The sequence below is a fragment of the Hylaeus volcanicus genome, chromosome 5, assembly GCF_026283585.1.
Source record: "Hylaeus volcanicus isolate JK05 chromosome 5, UHH_iyHylVolc1.0_haploid, whole genome shotgun sequence".
Taxonomy (NCBI): domain Eukaryota; kingdom Metazoa; phylum Arthropoda; class Insecta; order Hymenoptera; family Colletidae; genus Hylaeus; species Hylaeus volcanicus.
Window position 1 is genome coordinate 12,873,087 of NC_071980.1, and position 19,686 is coordinate 12,892,772.

General features: G+C 36.5%; 1 protein-coding gene across 8 annotated transcripts in view; it reads right to left on the reverse strand.

Annotated features, from left to right (window-relative positions):
• LOC128877621 (kinesin-like protein KIF13B) overlaps positions 1-19,686 on the reverse strand; it is a 134,444-nt gene that overhangs the window by 101,289 nt on the left and 13,469 nt on the right. For all 8 annotated transcript variants that reach the window (XM_054125088.1, XM_054125085.1, XM_054125087.1 and 5 more), the window contains exon 2: positions 10,039-10,126. In XM_054125088.1, coding sequence (XP_053981063.1) covers positions 10,039-10,126 — 88 coding nt within the window. The remainder of the gene's footprint in view (positions 1-10,038; positions 10,127-19,686) is intronic.

The window sequence follows — 19,686 nt, forward strand, 5'->3', positions numbered from 1 at the left end:
GATGGAAATGTTGAAGCAATAAGTATTCGCACAACTGTTTAAAAGTACTTTCCTTGAGATTTGATGTCTTCTAATTCGCACGGAGCAATAAACTAATGTGTTCACGTCACAAACTCTGCTGTAAATGGTTCGTCATAAGAATCGTATAAATACTTATTGCTTCTATACTTTTACCCACTTTTCGCATTTTTTTGTTAATTTCGCAAATTATATGAAGTAGTAATTGTTGTTTGGATGTACTATATCTATTCTAAAGATTTCTAAGAATATGTAGAATATCATTGATTATAAAAAAAAGAAGTTAAGAAACTACAATTTCACACAAAAGTTTTTTGGGAAATCGATCGGTGTACGAATACATTATACACCCACTGTATATAAATACTAAATTCCAATTATTAACGATGAAGTGCCTGCCTATCACACTATAAATTATCTATCTATATGTTTTCATGTAATGAATAAAGTGTTAGAAGGTGAAAATGTACTTAAAAATTCATTGAAAATTAAATAATGAGTTTTCATTGTCCACCTGGAATCGAACTCTGGCTCGCGCCGCACGAGTTCGGTACGCTACCATGGGGCTACATCTGCTAACTGCTTTAGAAAGTCATATTTTCATGTACTAATGAAACTTTGACTATAAATATCTAAAGAAGTATCGAGATCTCTATATTCCTAATGATACAGTGCCAGGCATTCATTTTAATGCCACACCTGTAACTTTTGCTGTACATAAATGAGTCGAGGTACTATTGTAAGGGATGTTTGCACTTATTCATATCATATCAGTATATACGTAGTTCCTCCTAACTCTTACATTTTAAATATCTCGCGTGTCTTTTTTTTTTTAATTACTTCATTTAAGGTCAGATCAACTACAAGAGTATGAGTGACCAGGTTCACAGTGACAATTCAGTTACAATTTCATGCAAATATTCATGCAACATATTCATGCAACATATTCATGCAAATGAATTTCAGGAAAAAGGACTTCCCTGTTTTTAATTTTTATTTCTGGAACTAAACGTCGTACGAATAAACTATAACTATAAAAAAGTTTCGTCTTATGATTCTCTATAAGGTAATATTTTTTTTAAATTCATGGAACAAAATGGACAATACGTTATAGCGTGATGTATAAATATGTATATACAGTATATTTATGCATCAAAATTCAAATGAACTTTTTCGCCAACCTAATATGAACACCTACAAATCCCCGGTCCGACATGTTCTTTCGTAGCGAATTGTCGCGGAGTAACAAGCACCATGGCTCGCATTCAAACATCGAGCTGAACCGTAGCCCACAGGGTGAAACAACCCTTGACTCCATGACGGTACGTCCACCGCCGTTACACAGAATTAGACTCGACGCGAGAGTAACACGAGGGACGTCGACGAACAAAAGACCCAAAAACAAAGCAAATCAGCGGAGAACCCAGTCTGAGGGACTCATAACGAAACCGCGACGGTGGAAACCAGAGTCGTCCTTCAATCCTCCAATTTTCGTCCTCGACCCGAGAAAAGCCCGCATTAGATGTCCTTTCTACCAATCCTCCCCTCCCTTTCGCCCTTCTGCACCGGTGGCCTGCTTTCCGACGACGCCGCAAACCTTTGTTCATACCCATTTTACCTCAGCCATCGCGACGAAAGCAATGAAGATAAGGAACGAGTGGTTGGGAACTCGAAAAACGTGGATTCCAGCGAAAATCGCGCGATAACTAGAGGATAGCGGATCGACACCCGGTCCTTCGTCTTGCGGAACGATGGTTGGAAACTCGTAGCTCTTTAAATCATTCCAAGGGAATACGTTTCGGCTAACGGGAAGCTCCTGGTGGCGAGGTTCGCATCGAGAATCGTTTACGGCAACCCGAAGAAATATGGCGGACGTTGAAACGGAGTTGGATAGACAGCTGTCGGAATGTTTTATCGTCCGAAGGGAATATCTCTATCGCGAGCGGTGTTTCCGGTTCGAACTGTCTGTTCGTAAACCGTTGCTCTCTTCTCGGTGGCCTAGCGCGATTTTCAGATAGAATTAGTATTTAATTGGTAAATGGTATTTAGTTGGGTTTGCGACGGTCGTTTTTAATTACTATTTTAGATATAGCGTGGATTTTGAAATATCACACGAATACTAATCCAAAAAATGGGTCTAACAGATCAAATAAATGTCGTACAATACTAATGTTACGATTACAAATTAGGTAATTATATACAGGGTGGTCCACGCAATTGTTTCAAGTCATAACTCCGTTATTATTGCATTTACGAAAAAATGCCAAAGGAGAAATATAAATGGTTCGAAGAGCACTACATCTGTAGGCCTTAAAATTTTGTTTAGATGGAGCAGTGCATATGCAATTAACAATTGCATCATTTCTTTAAATAGAAATGCATTTTTGTTTTACACTGATCGATTCTTCTGTTCATTCTACGTAAAAAATGATTAGGGTACCATGGCAAAAAAATTATTAGTTCTCGAGATATATTCAAAAAATGTCTTTATTGAAGAAGATGCTCAAACGCAATTGTTAATTGCACATGCACTGCTACATCTAGAAAAAATTTTAAGGGCTACAGATGTAGTGCTCTTCGAACCATTCATCTTTCTCCATTGGCATTTTTTCGTAAATGCAATAGTAACAGAGTTATGACTTGAAACAATTGCGTGGACTAATTTATTCGCCACCTTCGATCATCCCAAATCCTACATAGTATACTATCTATACTATATAATTCTATAATTCTATATACTATACTCCTACCCGAGCACGTCTATTTCTCTTCACCTATTGAGTACAGATTCGACAACCTCCGCGACAGTTCGTTGAATGCTAAATATCGTTACGAGACGGACTGCTGGTACAAGTCTGCGACAAATCGTTGGCCATTGCCAGGAACAAGCAAATCCACGGCTAAGCCTTGCAATATCCGCCCGTAGGTAGGCGCACGACAGAAACAGCGCTGAATTCTATTTACATAGCTGCTGTGCACAAACGTCGCCTTCAACTCGCGTTTGTATCGAGCGTCGGAGGCAACTAATAAACGCAGTTAATCTGCCGAGTCGCAAAGGACCCGTGGCGAGGCTTCTTTCTATCATTTAGAACAGTGAAGATGTTCAAGCGTCCTGTTTTTCAATGGGCCACTCTGTGTAATGAGGTAAACGCGGCCGAGTAATTTGAAGGAAAGTAAATTGTTAGTTTCTACGACGGGAAATTACTTGAGAAAAAAAAATAAAAGTGAACGAAAAACACTCGATTGCACGTTGCGTAGTTGCGCTTGAGTCGAGGAATAAAATATTGAAATTATTGGTTCTTTGGGTGTGTTGTTAGAATTTTATTCATTTCATAAAACGACGTTTGATTAATCGAGACAAACAAGGTAAACAAAATTTATTCAATTCGATAGTAAAATGTTTCGAATGCAGAAAATGTTTATCGAAACATCGTTTCGTTAATTTAATATTTGTGTTTTGTTCGAGTTGATATTATTCGTATTTTACCACACGAAATTTATTCAATTCGATAGTAGATAATTTTTTGTCTACGAAACGTCGTTTTATTGATTAGATACAGTTTTTAGTCTAGTAAAATTAATATAACTTGTATATTTAATTACACAAAATATATTTAGTACGGTAGTCAGAATGTTTCAATCGTCATTTGTTAATCACTTCTGAAGGAAATATTGATCGAAACTATTTTCTATTGAACAATAAATAATTGATATTTGATTGAAATGACTAAAATTTATATTTCATTAAATCAGATTTCATCAATCATGAATTTCACTGTAACCCCGGTAATTGCAACACTGAATAACAGAAAAAAATTAATGCCACTTGCAATTTTCCCTACGTTGTCGTAGTCACGTTTCGATTATCTACAGGTTTCGATTGTATAAAGGAACATCGCAGGACCTAAGAACGTGGAAGATACGTTTGGCACGAGCTCCCGGTGGACGCGTTTATTGCGACAAATTTTTCATTGTAAAGGACTCATCGTAGACGTTTTATGGTTTCGAGCCGCGATTTACGGAACCCGTTGGTCCCCGGAAACTTCGACGGAATAAATAATTCACGTTACTGGGCAGAACGGTGCTGTTATTATGCGTACGTCCGCCATTTCTCTCCGTGATTTTGGTACGTGCCCAAAACTCCTCCCCCCTTCCATCGACGACGACGAATTATTGAAGTTTCATAGTCTCTTCGAACAAGAATTCCTGACGAGAACGCATTTTTATGGTTCGAGTGTGCTATACTACGCCATCTTCCAATACGTTGCAGTAAGAAATTTAACCCTTTGCACTCGGGAGGTGACTCTCAGTCACCACTAGGTTTTCTTTAGGTTTAATTTCTTTGGAACTCGAAGTGTCAGTAAAATGTCGTTGAGGCAAAGATGACCTGATTCTCAAATTAAGAATCTCATTTTCGAAGTCAATCTAAGCTGAACATTCGTGACACTAGAATGCTAAGAAAGCATCTCGAGTTGCTGATAGATACCAGAAAAAAGGCCTCGAGTGCAAAGGGTTAAGAAAGTGTGTAGACTCGGGAGAAATTTAATCTTCTTGCTTTTTGATCGAAGAAGAAAAAGATTATTTATAAAGAAAAGTGTGAAGTACGATTCTGGCGCATTGGTAGTAGCGTATCGAACTCCCGCGCTGTAGACTAGGGTTCTTCGATCCCAATGAGGGTAGGATTAATTTTCTTTCGACTTATTCAAATTAATCACCTACGACGAACTTTGTGCAACCTATAATCTTCAAATTTCTGGTCGATCCAACCTTCCAGCTCTCAAAATTTCACAAATCTCGCTCTCTCCATCTCCCCCTAAAAAACTGAGGAAGCTCCAGGATCATTTTCGTCGACGAAACGCGTATAGAGATCGGGGTCTCAAAAAACATCGGATATTTCGTGGCTGGACGCGATGGCACCGTGGAAAGTATTATTAGGTTGTCCCAAAAGTTTCTTTCGTTTTATTAATAAGTAATACATACACAATATTTTATGTTTAATGTTATATTATCGAATTGTGTACGATTCATTTTACAACATCAACATCTAAGAAATTAGATTGTCTAATTATATAAACACTGCCACACAAAATAATTGAGTGCAAACTACGAAAGAAACTTTTGGGACTACCTAATATTTACTTGAACATCACGGATATTTTCAAGTACAAGAGGGGTGGAGGGTTGTGCTCGCGGGAAACGCGAGTGGTTCGGGCTCGTAATTTCCGTTTCACGAGGCATATACGTGCGTGAAATGTACACAGGATCGTACGAAGGGACTCTCGTTCGTGTTGGTTGGCACTGCTCGTGGCAGTAAGGAGCACCCGCGAGCCGTGTCGTACAAAAAGCCGCGTTTGTATCGAGCGTCGGAGGCGAATGAGTCACAATGAGCCCATACATCGGACGAGATACTATCCGGAAAGGGGGCTTTGTACAGCTGATGCTGTTGCATTGACTACTGCGCGCAAAAATCCACACCGTTTTCAACAAAGCGACGATTAACCTGTCGCTGCAACTCGCGCTGAAACGGTTCGAACGTTAGTCACCGTTCATTTTGCTTACCGTTACGTTCGAAGCGGATATGTGTCGAACAATGGTTGATGGAAATCCAATTTGGAAACATTTTTGAGGAGCTGGAATAATTTATTTTCGTTTCGAACCTTTATGGACTGAATTCTTTTTTGCAGACGACTCGCAAGGAGAGCTTGATATTTCAGATTGGTGGTGCTGCCAATAGTCATCGATATTAATATTGATAGATTGCAGATATTTATGCATTTATAGTAAATTTAAAAAAAAATACAAAATGCACGCAGTATGCAATACTGGAAACAAAATATTGAAAGAAAACTTCGTATTATAATATTTGCAGAGTAAAATAAATTCTTGTTTAGGTTCGATTACAACAATATCAAACAAAATCCAAACAATATGCAAGAATATAAAAAGGATTGAAAGTAAAGTTCATGTTATAATATTTGCAGAATAAAATAAATCCTTATTTAGGTTCAATTTTGGTAGGCACGTTTGCGAAGATTTTATTTTGGCTAAAGATCCGCAGTCTAGTTATCAAAGATATTGTATATGTAATTAAGGCGTGCAAAACCTAAAATTATTTGGTAGTATGTCGGTATATTAGCATTATTTGTTGCGTGTTAAAAGATATTTCCACTTTCTATGTTTAAATAAATAAACGTACGAGGCTTATCGTTCTGCAAGGTTCCACAGGAGGGTTCTTACACGGAACGCTGGAATCAGAGGCACTTTCGTTTCCTTATGAAAAACGAGCAACGTTTATGGTTCGCTCAACGAGGCATCGAGTCGCTTTGTTTTCACCTAGTTCGCAAGAAGTTTCGCAAGGATTACGCAGTGGATGATCGCAATCGTAGAGAAATGAACAACTGTATCGTGAATAATATCTCGATTAGGAGAAATTAGTTCTTTGCTCATAAAGGGAAATTACATACTTTATTTCTGACGATTTTCACTATAAAGTCGGCCAATTTTTTACTTTTTATTTATTTATAAATCCGTTTGGAAATTTATTTGCACGTTCATTTAATTATAAATTAATTGGAAATTTATTTGCAAGTTTATCTCCGTGTGAATCTATTTGGAATTTTCTTTACACATTCATTTACTCAGAAATCAATTTGGAAATTGATTTGCAAGTTTATTTCTTTGTGAATCTTTTTGGCCATTTATTTGAACGTTAATTTATATATAACCTACTTTGGAAATTTATTTGCAAGTTTATTTGCTTTATGAATCTATTTGGTCACTTATTTGCACGTTAATTTATTAATAGACCTATCTGGAAATTTATTTTACTCGAAACATGATAGATACGTTGTTTGAAATACACATTGTTATAATCCTAAATAACTCGACGTTTTAATGTATTTCGTCCACGATAAAAATCTTCCGCCTCGGCTGCCATAAATTCGTCCATTATGAGTCACTCCTTGCGCACACGTGTACGTTATATTTTTCAAGCATTGCTAAACTCTAGTTTTACGTAACCCACGTGCGTTCTGCTAGATGTTAAGCTTGTTTGAACTGAAAATTTAACGCTGACCGAGGAAAATAATAAACTCATCGTAGATACATTCGCTGATAGCTGAAAACAAATCTCAACGAACCGATGCTTATAATAATTGCTGCTAATTAAAGCTACCGATATTATTCCAGTAAAAAAATTGTGTTAGCAAAGGTAGCTCGATATTACAACAATTTTTTTTTTTACTTTCTATCTTTGAGCCTGCAGAATTACAGCCTGCAGAATTACAGCCTTTTAATTCGCGCACACGCAACCTAGTCCACAAATATTTAATTACGAGTCATTTTACCTGATTTACTTTCTTTGCGAACGAAGATCTCTCACCGTGAAACACACTTCTTAGCCAGAACGTACTATCGATCGTTTCCCCTGACTGTCGCCTTAAGACTCGAAAAACGAGTCGTGTAGGTTTTGAAAAATGTCAACCGTGTTTCCTCGGAGTTTACGCCATGGAAAACAAGAGGAGCCGTCCGTGACACGGATAGATTCGCGAAACTTGGTGAAAATAGGTTTACGAAGAAATCGATAACGCCGGAAAACATTTCCAAGACCGCCCTGCAAACTGCTCGATCGTTAACCAAAGGGAATTGCACCCTAACGTGCTGCGAACTCGTTGTTCTCGATATCTGACCCAATTCCGGTACACACCATGGAGACAACAGCGCATGATCTTTTCACTCAATGTCTTCCACGACATTGGATAGATTATCTCATTAACCCACTTGCTGTCAATAATAATTTTTTATACATACATACATTTTATATGTATATCTTGCGTGTATATATGTATATCTATTACTTATATACACGTCATGTATAATTATGTTTCATATACATATTTTAATAAATATGTACATGTGTATACAAATATATAGATACATGTTAAATTCCAAATTCTCTCCCTCTCTCCCTCTCTCTCTCTCTCTCCCTATATATATACTAAATCATGCATATATAATTTATAGATAATATGTACAAATATATACAATACACATATGTGTATATATATATATATATATATATATATATATATATATATATAATACAAATACATATAATACACATAATACACATGCATATATAATTTATAGATAATATGTACAAATATATATAATATATATATAAATATATACAAATACATATAATACACATAATACACATGCATATATGATTTATAGATAATATGTAATATGTAATACGTAAATATTATATATATTTGTATATATTTATATATATTATATATATTTGTACATATTATCTATAAATCATATATGCATGTGTAATCTGATTTAGTATTTCGATAGCAAAATGTGATATTATATTTGCCATTCTGTTAAAGAAATGCTAATATAAATAATAATACTATTAATAACGATATAAATATAAAGTACACATATATATGAATAGAACAATAATACTTCTTTTGAAACGGCGAATTTATTATCAAATTATTTTATGATCATAATAATACCCTTCCGTATTTCGGTGCCCAGATAAAATCTAAATTTACCTGGCAGCGAATGGATTAAGTAAAAGTAGAATATTTCATGCCCGAAAATTTAATTGAAACAATCTCGTTAATTTCGAATTACAAAACCGTTCCGGGAAACGAGTTTCGCCGGAGGAAAAATTCAAGAACTCGTAATAAGGTCTCGTTACGATTTAATATCTAACGAATGGTCTTCCAGAGAAAAAAAGTTTCACATTGTACCGACGAAAACTGTTTCAACGTGGCGCGGGGATCATTCGCTTCGTTAAATTATTCCGGTGAAAATGCGCCCGGAAAGGCTTCCTTTGAGAAAACTACCGTAAAAGCGGCCCCGGAGAAGCTTCGACACGCTGACCCACTTCAGACAAATTTTATTCCACGGCTCGATTATCCTCGACGCGTGCCAGATCCGAAACGTCGTCGCGGATAGGTCAAGCGTTCCATAATTTAACGGGGTTCCGTGCGAGATCGTTTCTGTGTCCTTATTAAATCACGCACCGTTCGTCCTTAGAGCGCGCGACGCAGTGAGCGACGACCTCGCGCGAGAAAACGCGAGAAAAATTCCGTATGAAAGGGAAAACGTCGAGTAAGGAATGTATTTGGTCAAGCATCGAGCGAGGCAATTGTAGGGGTCGGTAGAATTTTAAATTGCACGATGTGTGATTATAATGGGTTGTCTGGAAAGTCCATGTCGATTTTTGGTAGGTGGTACAGGTCTGAATATGTCGAAATGGTTGAAAACAAATAACATGTATACATCTCTTAAAAGGTGGAATGGTTGTGGAACAAAATGGCGCCTATGTAATTCAATAAAACTTACCAAGAAAAAGGAAATATGAAATCGAAGAAACGTTGAATAATTCGAGCGAATCGAACGGATGGTTCGAAGCCATCGCTAACGATCGGTGTGACTCGTTGCGATGCAAGGTCTTGGTCGTAATGAGCCATCGCACGCGCGGACTAATAATTGCGCGCTGTTTTTCTCAGTCGGCACTTTATCATATCTAAAGTCACGGCGAGAAACGCGCGATCACGTACACGCCCACCCCGTGGCCCCCTCGTTCGCTTGGCTCGTAATTAGCACGTGGGATAATTAACAGTGAATAATCGAGCGCGAGAAACACTCGTTGCGGAGGTCGCCGTTCGTTTGGCGACGAAAATGCGATTAAAACGGCTTCGCGATTCGTTAAGTGGATGATTCTTTTTTTGTGCGGGTTCAACATCGCGTCGACTACTATTATAGCTATTAGCGACGCCTTGAGCTGCGGCACTTTGCGGTATCTTGTTAAATAATTTCATTTCTTTTATAAAACTCGATAAATAATTCGTGTCGTATTAATTATCATTGGTGAGAGGTTCCAGTGCGTACGCGACTGCCAGGACCTCGTGTAGGACCTCTAGGCAGAGATCTATATGTGATCTATAGTGATCTATAGTGGTCAAGCGTAAAATCCCATATTTCAGCATCACTCACCGTTCGATTTTGTCCATCGTGGTGGGATGCTGCAAGATGGTCTGCTGTCCGGTCATTTCGACGACGCATTGTGTCCCGAGTTCCAGCTCTGAAATAACAAATCACGTTAGCGTTGATAAATGTACGAGGATTAGATTTATCTGTCCAGCGGTGCATGAAAAAGCCGCAGAATTTCGCTCGAAATACTCCACGCATACAGAAACGAAGAGAATCCGTGTTCTCCTGTTCGATTAGTTTCTGTTCATTGCTACGTGAACCATAGTCTTCAGTTCAATTATATCACAACAAATCGTAATTTAATATACTATTTTTAAAAATGTAGCCTCTGTTATTATCTATTTTAAGAAATTGTACCTAGGAACCAAAATCAAGTCGACTGAAGAGTGAATTTTTAAAAAATGTAGCCTCTATTGTTATTTAGTTTAAAACATTTTATCTAGGAAAAGAATTAAGTCGACCGAATCTCTAGATTATTACAGAATGGAAATCCAGATCGTTCGATCAAAGCTCTCTAATGAACTAGGCACACTGGTTGACGTAACTCCCCCAAGCTCCTTTCTTCTAATTACAAGCTCGTCGTTCGAAGCAGCGTCTACACGTGTAATGAAGTCACAAGTTCATGCATAATGGAGCACGTAGAACGTACGAGTCGTTCTGCTGTCGAATCTACCGACGTCTACGATCAGATAACTAGTTCATACACAAACGACTATGACATCAATCACGCGAAATGGATGTTATTGTATATTACCTTAATTTATGTACTCTCTGAATTTTTACATAATGCATACAGGGTGTCCCAGAATTAGTGTAAGAACTGGAAACGGGGGGTAGCTGAGACGATTCTGAAGAACAATTTCCTTTGCAAAAATTGCGGATACGGCTTCGTATTTAAATTACTAACGAAAAACCACCGACCAATCACAGCGCACAAAGCCGCGAAAGGCTGGCCCAAGCGCCTGAACGCGCGCTATTCGAGCGTTGTGATTGGTTGGTGGTTTTTCGTTAATAGTTCAAAAACGAAGCACCATTCGACATTTTTCCAAAGGAAATTGTGATTCAGAATCGTCTCAGCTACCCCCCATTTCCAGTTCTTACACTAATTCTGGGACACCCTGTATACTCTCTAAATATTCCTTTTATTTGTATATTCTCCACATTTTGCTTTAATTCCATCCCCTGCAAGTGGAAATGTAAGACGAGCAGAAAGAGAGTATCTCTGTTTCTGTCCAAGTTCATGCATCAGAATTTTAAAGCTTGGTGTTTAGGACTCAAATCGTAATTTCTCCCATCAAAGTTTCTTTTTTTTTTTTTTCTTACTATTCATGTCGTACTTTTTCGAAATTGCAGATACCTTGCGGATACCTTGGATTAATCGCGAGAGATCCACGTAGGTACTAAAATAATTATTCCACCTTTATGCGGAAGGGTCACCTATGCAACAATGTTAATAACCGAATGCTGGCAGCGGCGAACAGTTCTTGTTGACGTAGCTGATACACAACCGAATACACGATGTATGCTCGGGGGGGATTTATTTAATTATAAGCCCCGAGCACGCCAAACAACAGCTCAACATTATTCAAGCAGCAAGTTACTACGCTGCTGGATGAATTTTCGATTACGGGGGATTCCTGTGAGATTTACTGGAAAATTCGGTGACGCCTTTGGTGGACAGTAATGGAATTGTAACTGGGATAATTCCTTTCCTTCCCGCCCAACACGATACGTTGAAAACTGTTCCGTTTGCAGAGAGTTTATTATTCGAGAAGATCTAAGAAAAAGGATTGAAATCGAAGCAGGCGTTATGTATTTGATTCTGGAGAAGTGTTAGGGAGGAATTATTTATTGCAAAGGGGTTGGGAATGTTATCAAAAAATGCAGAGGAAGTAGAAAGTGCGTACAGTGGAAAATTGGGAAGAGTCCATTTCAAGTGATTGTGACTTCGGAACCGATACATGGAATAGAAAAATTCAGAGACTATTTTATAGATAAAAGTCTATGTTTACATTGTACATAACAAAAGTTCACATAATTATTAGTTAACATTCATAAAAAAACAATAAATGTACGGTAACAGATAACGACGCATTTAATGCAAGGAAATATATCTTCATATTTTCCATTAATTAATAATTATGAGAACTTTTGTTAAGTAAAATGAAAATATAGACTTTCATTGGATCCGAAATTACGATCACTTGAAATCGACTCTTCCCGATTTTCCACTATAGTAATTTTCCCGTCACACTTTCGAGAAACAATTACCCAATTATAATTCCTCAAAACCCAACAAATCAACCACCCCCAAAATTAACCACTTTTTACACCCTCCCTCTCTCCACTTCACCTATCACAGCGCACCAACAATCACATTACCCGTGTACAATTTATTATCGAAGATCTAACCAGAAATCGAGGTCGAAACATTCCGCGACATATCGGAGATACTTCAGATAAGGCTATTACCGTCCCTCTTATCTGACCAACACCCTTAATTGATCAAACCGTGTAAATATTTACACGGACTCCTCGATCGTCGTCCATCGCACGAATAAAAATTCTATCCCCGGGGGTTAAGGGGATATCCTAAATTAGGAGATCTAAAAAAAAGCGGGTTTTCGTGAATTTTTTTAGGATGGAAAAAAATAATTAATTCTATAGAACTTTTTATCCTATTTTCATAAACATTTCAGTAGTCTGTACAAATTTTTTCAACAAGAGATATTCAAATTGAATCGACTGTGACGCACATTTGTAGAGCACCTCACAATTAAAACTTCCTATCGGCGGGAAAGATGCGGATCGTAATTTTGGTTTGACACAAAAAGAACTAAAAGAAATTTTCATTTTCATACATTTTTCTTGTATGTGAACTAAGAAAAACCCGCAAAAATGGTGAAATGTGAAATTACTGCAAGTTTGAAAAAAAGAACGAGTCCCTTGGGTGCAAAAAAGTCACTTTAACTTGATAAAAATGTTGTTTAACATTTTTTTTTTGTATGAATTTTCTTACTTCACATAAAAGAAAAATGTATGAAAATGAAAATTTCTTTTGGTTTCTTTTTGTGTCAAACCAAAATTACGATCCGCATCTTTCCCGCCGATAGGAGGTTTTAATAGTGAGGTGCTCTACAAATGTGCGTCGCCAGTAAACGTAATTTGAATATTTCTTGTTGAAAAAATTTGTACATACTACTCGAATATGTATGAAAATAGGATAAAAAGTTCGATAGAATTAATTATTTTTTCCATCCTAAACAAATTTCTCAAAAAACAGCTTTTTTTAAACCTCTTAAATTCAGGATACCCTCTTAATAAGAGGGATAGGTCGAGAGGACGCGAATAAGAAACAGGGGAAGCCCCTGCGCGACGTAATACACCTCAGGGTGGTCGCCGGCGTCGTAATGCTCGTTACATCTACGCCCACACGTAATCGTATCACGCAACATCAGTTTGCTGGCAAACATTCGCACTCGAGTTATTCAAACAAACCGTTCGCTCCCCACCGCCGAGCCGAGGTGGAGGCGACGCGATCGATCCGATAGACGAGAGAGAGTCCACCCGCCACGAGTTTATTAGAAACTTTTCCGACGGAAAATCGCGTCTCGTCGAGAGGAGGTCGTCGAATCCCAGTCACTGGGAATTCACCAGCAATTTCGAACACCGACGACTTTTACCGTGCTCTGCTCGACTCTTTCCACGTTCTTCGACCGTATCTCGCTTAGACTCCAACCCTAAAACTGCACCTAGACACTCTGCAGTGAAAATCTTCGTGGTTGATCGGTAAATTAAGTGCGACGGGGGCACTTTTAGAAAAGTCGCGGTTGATGTTGGTGATTTTTGGTGGAGTTTTTTACAATTGTATTTTAGAATTGGAATAAATTCTGTGCTTCTATATTAAGGGGACCAGAAAGTAATGTCGTTTCTTTTACATTAAATTCAAACAAATAAATTTATAATATGTTTCTATATTTGATCAATTATGTAATCGTCCTCGTCGTCAACAATTTCGTCATTTAATGTGCAACTTTCAATACCTGATCGATACAAATCAATTGGTGCGCAGTGAACTGATAAATAATAAAGAAGTATTGACATTCGCAGAAGCGACATTACTTTCTCGTCCCCCCAATATTTAAGCACTTGTAAGTCTACTTTACGTACAGTGGGTGTGGAATGTATTCGTACGCCGATCAATTTCCTAAAAAAACTTTTGTGAAATTGTAATTTATTAATTTCTTTTTTTTATAATCAATGATATTCTACATATTCTCGGAAATCTCTAGAATAGATATTTTACAAACAATAGTTACTAGTTTATATAATTTGCGAAATTATCAAGAAAATACAAAAAATTGGCAGAAATATAAAGAAATATAGCAATAAATATTAATATTATATTAATATTAATATTAATATTAATATTAATAAATATTCGTACGGTTTTTATAAAGAACCATTTACAATAGAATTTGTAACATAAACACATCAGTTTATAGCTTCGTACGAATTAGAAACATCAAAATTACAGTAAAAAAGTCTTAAAAAATGTTTTAATACAAGAGTGGAAAAAGATCCCATCCCGAATAACATCAAATTTAGTTAATTTACCTAATGCCTAGAAGAGTTGCAGCAATTATAAAATGAAAATGAAATTCCACGAAGTATTAATTATTTATAAATTAATGTAAATTTCATGTTTTTTTTTTTTTAATGAAGTTTTGAAAATTTAACATTTGTTCGAATACCTATTGCTTCTATATTTCTATCGATTTATCGTTTTTTCTTGTTAATTTTGCAACTTATATAAATAACTAATTTTTTTTATACTGCATCTGTTGTAGAGATTTCCAAGAATATGTAGAATGTCATTGTTTATGAAAAAGAAGTTAATAAATTACAATTGAACGTATTTTTTTTTTTATTTGACCAATGTACGAATACTTACTACACCCACTGTATATTCTCTCGTCATTTTGTTTCGTTGGAATTCCAACGTTGTATGTCAACCAAATCTTCATTATAGCGAATCTAAGTACAGTGTCTTAACCTGATGGACATTGCGATGTATCTGTATACACGAAATTTGATAATTAATCAATTTTAGTTATTATTCTTTAAATAGATTATGGTGTAGAAATTAATTCTGTACCTTTACATTTAATTACTTATAACTCTAGTTTAACCCTTTGCGCTCTAGTGGCGCCTCTAGGGTGGCATATGTAATTTAAAAGTGATTTTTGAACGTACAATTTCAATTGTACTTATATCAAAATACAGCTAATTATTAATTGAAATAATATACATTGAGTCGTGAATGTTTCTAGATATTTCTTTTCGAAGCAGAGTTTTGGTTTTACAGAAATTTATTAGAAAAACGGACTCGATTTGATTCGATAGAAAAATGCCTCGAGCGAAAAGGGTTAACTAGAAATATTTATTGACCATTTTATTATGTTGGTGTACCATAATGAAGAAACGTACAGATTGTAAATGAAGAAACTTTCTTACATCGATGATAACAGTAGTCGAACCGATTCTGCACCGACGAGTGGATCGAGTCATGAATGAACTCATGTTACGAGTATCGATCCGATTGGCCAAGCAGGTTGCCGATGCGTTTGAATAAAGTTAAGGCGAGCGGTCCGCTTAGTATGGATTTGCCGCCTTATGCGATTACGTATGCGCGGCGAGTTGAATGTTACGAGCGTTATGACTCGTGTCTGTCATAAGACCTCATGCGTGGCTTCTTTGCATAGTTCCCTGCTCTTAGGCCTCTCCTTCCACCTTTTCCCTCGGTTTAAACGATCTAACCGTTCGCCCACCATTTATCAAGGTGCATTTTCTAGCAGACTCTCTCCAATATTTCACTCTTTTTTATGTATTCTTTCCATCTATTCATCGTCTACTTTTACAACCTTTTTTTATCTAATTATGTGCCTCTGTAACTTACACGTAGCTAGTCGTTTCGTAATTTTATTCAATTTACGTAACTTACGTGATTTATATAGTTTATATATAATTTGTGTAGCTCGTATGTTCGTATCATATAAACGTCATACAAAAGTACAAAATTCATAAAAAACATCATATAAACTTCGTATAAAATTTGTATAAGATTCGTGTAAACGTTATGTAAAATTCATATAAACTTCTTATAAACATCATACCAAATTTCTACAAAATTTGTACAAAATTCATATAAACGTCATATAAAATTTGTGCGTGCTTTATATAAACTCCATATAAGATTTTTGTAAGATTCACATAAACGTCATATAAGATTCGCATAAACTTCCCAGAAATTTCATGTGAAATTCATCGGATGAAGTTTCTATTAAAAGAAAAATATCGAGAGATTCGCAACTGGGTGTGAAGAACTTCTCAACGCAAACAGTGTTCCCACCTCGATAAATGCAGCTTCCATTTCACATTAACGAAGGTCCCAGAGAGACGTGCTCGAGCGAAGTCGAATTTCGAGTAATTAACGTCGGATATAAATATTAGAGCAGCCTCCGTTTGCTTTGTCTTCTGTTCCAAAGTTCCGAGTTTAAGGGAATTATTCATAATCCTTTAATTTCGCCTCGGCGCGGGGTAAAATGTCGGTCGAACGGGATAAGAAGAAACCCCGCCGAGTAAAAAATGTAAAAGGAAATTACACCGTTTCGCGGGTCCCTGAGCAAGACCAAAAAACCTTCTTCTTGGAGCTCTAATTAACCGAAAGAAGCACTCGTCGCCTCCTCTTTTGGAACCGGAAGGAAGATATCGAGCCAAAGGCATCGCCGAACAGCTAATGAAAATTGAACGAAGGAACCGACGGAACGTATTAATTGGCTTCCGACGACGCAACCCTTCGCCGACCGAGAACAAAACCCTCTGGATCGCGATCCTAGAACCCTGTGTCTCGCTTTAACCGGTTAGCTTCGCTAATGAAATGCAAATATTGTCATTTATTAATTGAGTTACGGTGGCACCATAAGAATTTCATGGGGAACATTTACTGGATCGAAAAATAGAATGTTTTTACTTCGAAATAAATTGTAATAAGTTGTAAATTTAACAGAATCTAGTATGTACGTGTACAAATAAATGTGCCAAATTTCAAAATGTTATGGCAGCTACTTTAACTGTAAAAAATCGAGAAAGTTGCCTCGAAATTGGCCAAAAAATAAAACTACCTTGATTCAATATATGTAATTACGTGTCCTTCAAGTACTTCTGTTCCTCTCGTATTTATTAGGTTGTCCCAAAAGTTTCATTCGTTTTATTAATAATTAATATATACACAATATTTTATGTTTTATGTTACATTAGAAAATTGTGTACAATTCATTTCGCTCCATTACTGTTACAGCATCAATCTCTAAGAAATTAGATTGTCTATTTATATAAACACTGCCACAGAAAATCATTGAATGCAACTCACGAAAGAAACTTTTAGGACAACCTAATATTATAATTAAAATCTTCGCGAACGTGTCTACAGAAATTGAACCTAAATAGGAATTTATTTTATTCGGCAAATATTATAACATGAACTTTACTTTCAATATTTTTTATATTCTTGCGTATTGTTTGCATTTTGTAGTTTCTTGCATTCAAATTTCCTATAAATGCATAAAGATCCGCTGTCTATGTATAATAATTACACGACTACTAATGGAGTTTATATGTTTCAAGTAATTACTATTGCGATGGAGAAATGAAATAATGGCGATTTTTGTATCGTCGAGAGTTCCACGATTTTCTCGTCGAAGGAATGTTCCCTAGACGCCGGATATCTGGATCCGGAGGCTGCCAAGTGCGTCTTAAGTAAACGTAGCTTTCGTTTTCTTTGGATCCATCTGCCACGGCAGGTAGACAGGTGCTTCGAGCTGGTTTAGACCCAAGTGAAGAAGGTGAAATTCTCGAAGAGACTATTCGAGGAAAGGACACTCGAGGAGCACTCACAACCCTCCTGCAATACGGACACTTCAATCTTCGACCTCTTCGTGGTTGGAATTTTCTTCAAAATAAATTATTTACTCGAAATTTTATATTCTGTATTATTTGATCATTTTAAGAGATTTATTTGTCGAGGACAGGCTTATTCGTTCCAATAATTATTTTTTTTCTCAGTCATTAGTAGACTGCGAATTTGTATGCATTTATAGTTAATTTCCATAAAATATGCAACGATATAACAAAACATTGAAAGTAAAATTCGCATCATAATATTTACAGAGTAAAATAAATTCCTACTTAGGCTCAATTTTTGTAGGTACGTTTTCAAAGATTTTACTTTGCACAATTTTTATATAAATAAATTTTATTTTATTCTATCTCTCATATTCCTCAACTTCTCAGAGGGTTCTTAGATGTCGGTCCAAATGTGAACATTCTCAAATAATCGTATTACTTCTTGTTTCAGAATTGTTATAAATAAAAGACGCAACATTTTACAAACAACTTTTACGTAAAAACGAAATCTAACGAGATAACCGAGGTCATCTTCTTATTCTCACCTACAGATATTTCCCCAGAGTCAAGCACAGTTTTTATTCGAAAAACGCGTCTCTGTTACTCTTTAGCCTTCGTCTTTCTTCGAACATACGCCCATATGTTCCACAGATAACCGCTTTCCAACTGTTTATCTCAGTCTCGAAGTTGTTGCGACTTTATCCCGTGCATTAATTATTCCAGTAATATCAAAAATCGTTACTGCCAAGGGAGGCGCTGTAATAAACACGTTACAATCGTAAAACCGATAGTCTCGTCGTATTGAACGATATCGTACGCAGTCACGCTGGTTCCCCCGTGTTTCGACAATTCAGAAGTACAGACGCGTTCCCTCCCTCGCGTCGCATATCTCCGCTCATTATCAAGTATAATCGCGGTTTAATATAATCATGCCCGATTCCGCACGTTGAATTATCCGCGACGAGACATGGTCGTGGCAGCTTCGATTTCGATGAAATAATCTCGCTTAATTAGTTCCACTGTTACTAATGGCAACGCGATAACAATAGTTGGGAAACTGGTACGGATCGAGCAAAGTTAGAGGTATCTAACCAAGAGCAGAGAAATGCCCATTGCAGGTGTGTAAAACGAAGTGAGCAATATTATTAGCTAAGTTGTATCGGAGGAGATTCGAACTCGCGACTTGGTGGATAGTGGTAAGGGACGATCGTCTTACCGAGTAAACCGTTCTTTTGGTTGAATTAATTGGGTCTAAATATTGTTTTTATCGATAAGAAAAATTATTGTTTTTTTCGATAAGAAAAATGAATCTGATTTCTTTTGAAGTCCTCGCGGTAGCTATGTGAATCTGCCACACGACTTTTCAAAAATTAATTTGGTATTATAGAAAATGATAGTATTTCGTTTGTAGTTGATTGTAGTAACAATAGTTTCGTTTGTGCCTTTATAAATTAATAATTAAAAAAATTAAAAAAGTGGTCAGCACCCGACATTGAGATTTTTGGAATCTGTTTTTTCCCCATTCTTTAGAATCGTTTGTACCGGTTAGTACCGCTTTTCGTTTCGTTTGTACCACAATAGTTTAACTTTTATAATTCAACCGTATCAACAATTGCTTGTAAAATTTAAATTATCGAGGTACAAACGAAACGAAAATCGGTACAAACGAGTACAAACGATTCTAAA